Source organism: Tamandua tetradactyla, chromosome 16 (assembly GCF_023851605.1).
Source record: "Tamandua tetradactyla isolate mTamTet1 chromosome 16, mTamTet1.pri, whole genome shotgun sequence".
Classification (NCBI taxonomy): domain Eukaryota; kingdom Metazoa; phylum Chordata; class Mammalia; order Pilosa; family Myrmecophagidae; genus Tamandua; species Tamandua tetradactyla.
Genome location: NC_135342.1, coordinates 7,984,979 through 7,989,971, shown reverse-complemented (window position 1 = coordinate 7,989,971; position 4,993 = coordinate 7,984,979). Strand labels below are relative to the sequence as shown.

Sequence of the window (4,993 nt, the reverse complement as noted above, 5' to 3'; positions counted from 1 at the left end):
TATCTGTTCCGTGGGACACAAATAACCCTCAATATGTGCCTACCCCACCCTTTCCCTCTTTATCTCTAATATTTAATCTTACATTGATATTATGTCTCTCATGCCTTTTACACACTCCTGCTCTCTATCTACCTTTGCTTATTATCTCAATATCTGCAGGATTCCCTGCTTTCCCATGACCTAATGTCTTCAACATCAAAAACGTGAGTATTCCCTTAAAGTCCTACGTCACTTCGCTCGCTCTTAGCCCATAAGACAGGGCACTCTAGCCTATCTGGACCTTAACTCCTGACTTCTAACCCTCTGTTTGTCTTTCCACATCATCACTCACTATCCTTCTACATTTTAAGGCTCTCTTTCTCCCTCTTCTCTCTACATACCCCCTTTCCATGGCCCTCATTTCACCCAACTTTATCACTCTTGCACTGCAATTTGAACCCCACAACTTTTTCTCTTGGCACAAATGCTCACAGCACCTTTTACATTTTTAGCATTATAGTATCATCCTGGAGAACTGTTTGACAGGTGGCAAGAGGTTAAAGGTTGAATTTATAAAATATGACTGAAAATACCACTATTCTCCCACATATGAACATGATATTATTCTATACATGTGAATGCCACATGCAGACAGTGAATGTGAAACTGATGAGAGTGAGTAGGACTGTGTGAGATTGTGGTAGTTTGCATTAAAGTGTATAAATGTATGTGTGGGATTTCAAATGACTAGTGTGTACATTTGTGAGGAAATGTGCACATGAAGAAATATGCATGTGAAATATATAAATGAAGTATATTTGAGGTATATATATTATACACATGTACTCACATAAGTGAGTGTGACAGGGTATCTGTGGTTGAGCATGCATAAGTATTTGCATCTGTTTGTAAGTGTGTAAATGAATGCATGTGTGTGTTTTAAGAGTTGTTCATTATTAGGGCTCTAATCCCTGACTTGGGAATTGAGATATATATGATAGCAAACCTGGTAAATGCAAGAGTTTTTTGAAGATATAGCCAAAGGGTTCATTTGAACTCATATTTATTGATGACAAAAGCAGTCAGTACTTAAATTTCAGCCAAAAATAAGAGTACAGATCTTTGGTGACTATACAGTGCTCTCCAGTTGAGGAAGTAGCATTGGTTTATCTAATCATTAAATGTATGACCTATTAAAGTATCTGATCCTGACATTTTTAATACTGAGACCCTCATAACCAGGTCCCTTTCTATAGTTATTATTCTACTTATACTTCCTATCATTACTGGGTACTCAATATTGGTAAGGACACTTTTCCTACAAAACTTCTATATAATCTAAATTTCAAATTAGTTGTCATTGACTACAAAGCATCATGTTCTACCTTAGACTTGATCTCTGAAAATCAATCTCAGATGCATTGATTCCCTAAGTTATGTACTAAATGAAGTGACTGTGCACCCCACTTATCTAAAGATTTGGAAAGGACTCACTTTGGGTTGGCAGAAAGTCTTGGGGCAGAGATACACACGGCCCTTGGTCCAAACGCTTATATGTGAGATGAGGACTTGTCAGCCCCTCCATGGAAAACCCTTCCTGTCCCCAGGAGCCTGGAAAAGAATGAGCTTCTATCAGACATTCCAAGGTTCTTTTTGATGATGCTAACTAGAAACTTGTGATTAGTTTGGTTAATTAGCAACTGAGAAGATGTTTTCAGAAAGATTCTCATCTCCCCAAGCTTGCACTGTCAAGAGCACACCAGGTGAAATGATAATTGCAATTCTATGGGGAGGTGAGGTCACAGAACCACAAACCCATAACTGAGGATCTAGTGCCTCCTTCCTACACACACTGGCTGTTATGACCATCAAATGGAGCACACCATCCTGGAAGGTGAAAGGACTCGGTGAGTGTTTTCTATTTTAGCCTAAGCAATAAAGTCTGTAAGAGAAGGAGGTGATTATATCAGGAAAGGGGTCCTTCAGAGTTGAATTGGGTCTGGTGCCAAAACCACACAGGAAGGACAAATTGTTCCTGAGGCATGTGCTGAGCTAGTAAAAAGGGTTGGGGGTACCAACCAGACACAAATCCCTGAAGTCTCCTAATGGGATTTAATGTAATCCTCACTGAGAGGGATTTGAGTGTTTATCTAGATGATTGAAAAACCTCTCTTCTACTAAACAAGCATTCAATGCCTGTAGTTAATAAATCAGTCACTGTTCAGCCACCCTTATAGAATCATACAAGCAATTTTCTGCATTACAAGAGGTGTGCCTCTATTAACTCTAAACTTGTAATAAGTAGTAGGTGAATCTCTAGGAACCATTTCCTGTTGTGCAGAGACAGTGTATGTGAATATCAACTGCTGGGATGCAAATGTTTCTCTAATTCTTGGAGCATGACAAGTTTAACAGAAACAGTAATTATGTCTCTGCTGAAAACATTCATGCTCTGTAGGTTATGGTGAGTCTGTCTTCCATGTTGTAGTCAGAGATCCAAAATTTAAGGAAAATATAACTTTATAATTGTGTTCCACATGGAAGCTGCATGAGTCAAATTATGTTCTTCTTTAAAAATATTCTAATAATGAATCAAAAACCTACTCCTTCAATTTATAAAATGTGCAAGATATTTCACTTTTACATGTCATCATTGAAAAAGCTTTGAGAAATCTCTGTGCATTCCTAATAGATTAAATTAAGTCATATCACAATGCGTATAGGAGAAGTAAATTATTTCTACCCTGAAAACTCATTTCTAATGCTAGTGTTTCATGGCCTTCAGTTTAGGAGAAGCCATGATATTGTTGAATAATTATTTTCATAAGTGACATTGTACTTTTGTTCCTGACAAATGAAAATGTGCATTTTGTCTGCTATCCTAATATGGACACTTTCTTTCATTCATTAAGTCATACTGGTTCAGGGGCCAACTTCTATACTAGTATAAGACATTTTGTTAGGGCCTAAATTTTATTAAGCTCTCTAAATCTTTATTCTATTCAATGTTGGCTTATAGACTATGCCTTTACATGTAAATTGAAAAATGCTACAACCAAAATTGTGAACTAAAAGGCCATGAGACTAAAATTCCATGATTAAAAACAAAAATAGCAATCTGGATTATTGGAAGAAGATTCCTAACTAAGTTTAGTCCTGTAGCACTGTGATTAAAGTCTATGTCTTTGGAAACAGCCCAGGAAAGTGCCAGTCACCAATTTGCCCCTAAGTCAGAAGTGAATTTAGACAAATCATGCAGCCATTCTCTGTGTATGTTTTCCTAATCTTTCCAATGAAAATCTTAGTAATGCCTGCTTCATAATTTGTGAAGAAATTACCTCATAAATGGCCTTTTCAGCAGTGATACCTACATTGTAAGTACTCTTTTGATGTCATACAACTATCTCTTGAAGCTCTCATAATAAAAAAACCCATTATATACTCTAATATTCTAATAGTCTTAGTGGTAAATGGAGAATGTTGGATTTCAGTGTACGTGATAATTGACATCCTGTTTCCTTCCAGGCTCTTTTGACTCTGATGTCACTTCAATAAAAGTCAGTGGGAAGTGGCAGAATGTCCTCCAGGGATTTGGCAATAGGAATCATCTTCTTATCTCAGACCATAGTTGGAGTCCTTGGAAATTTCTCTCTTTTTCATTATCTTTTCATTTATTTCACTGGGTGTAGTTTAAGGACCACATATTTGATTCTCAAGCACTTAATTATAGCCAATTCCTTTGTTTTAATCACCAGAGGAGTTCCCCAGACAATGGAAGCTTTGGGTTGGAAACAATTTCCCAGGGATTATGTGTGCAAACTTCTTTACTACCTTCACAGGGTGGGCAGGGGTGTGTCCATTGGCAGCACCTGCCTCTTGAGTATCTTCCAGGCCATCACCATCAGACCCAGAAACTCCAGGTGGGCAGAGCTTAAAGTGAAAGCTCCCAAGTACATCAACCTCTCCATAGCACTGTGCTGGCTCTTCTTCATGCTGGTAAATATCCCTATTCCTATGTATTTGACTGGCAGTTGGAAAAATGATACCATCAAAAATAAAAATTTTGCATACTGTTCTCTTCAAATTAATGAGAAAATAGTGGTCTCAATTTCTGCAGCATTGCTATCATTTCCTGATGCCGTATGTTTGGGACTCATGCTCTGGGCCAGCAGCTCCATGGTTTCCATCCTGTACCAGCACAAGCAGCGGGTGCAACACATTCACAGGACCACCCTCTCCATCAGGTCCTCTGCTGCGTCCAGAGCTACCCAAACCATCCTTTTATTGGTGAGCACCTTTGTCTCTTTCTACACCCTGTCCTCCATTTTTCAGATGTGTCTTACTGTTTTTGATAATCCCAGTTGGTTGCTGGTTGACATGGCTGCACTATCCACTGCATGTTTCCCAACCATCAGTCCCTTTCTACTCATGGGCCAAGACTGCAGTGCATGTAGACTCTGTTTCACCTGGATAAGGAAAACAAAGTCTCCAAATCTGATTGGTAATATATAATGCTATGTTTTTGCACAGTGTTTGCTTTCTTATTCAGCCATTCCTACAGACTCTGAAGCACAGTTGTGAAATTATCACAGTACAATAGTGGTGAGCAATTACACTGAGCTTCTGCCCCACAGATATATCAATCAATGGAAATGGAAAAGGTAAATGAAATATTAAGTAACTATCATGTAATAACATATAGAATTGAAATTTTAATATTATTTTCAGTGGAGTCTTTCAGAGTTTATGTAATTAAAAACAGTATATGCTGAAATATTTTAGAAATTATGAAGGAATTTTTTTGGTGTGTGACTTTCAATCTGATATTAAATTCTCTTTGAATTAACGAAAGATGGAAGAGTTGGTAGAGTTCTTTGAGAAAGGAAAATATGAGAGAGCCCTTCAGAAATATGGAAAAATAACTGTTCTCAGGTAATAATGAGCATGGAATGAAAGTAGACAACAACTTCTGTTTTAGTACAAGCATTGAGAACCAGGTTATGAAATTTGTACA

At 37.7% G+C, this 4,993-nt stretch overlaps 1 protein-coding gene across 1 annotated transcript; it reads left to right on the top strand.

Annotated features, from left to right (window-relative positions):
* Positions 1-3,555: 3,555 nt before the first annotated feature.
* LOC143658277 (vomeronasal type-1 receptor 4-like) lies at positions 3,556-4,491 on the top strand. The gene has a single exon (XM_077130441.1). It carries the CDS (start codon positions 3,556-3,558, stop codon positions 4,489-4,491), a length of 936 nt encoding a protein of 311 aa, XP_076986556.1.
* Positions 4,492-4,993: the final 502 nt, after the last annotated feature.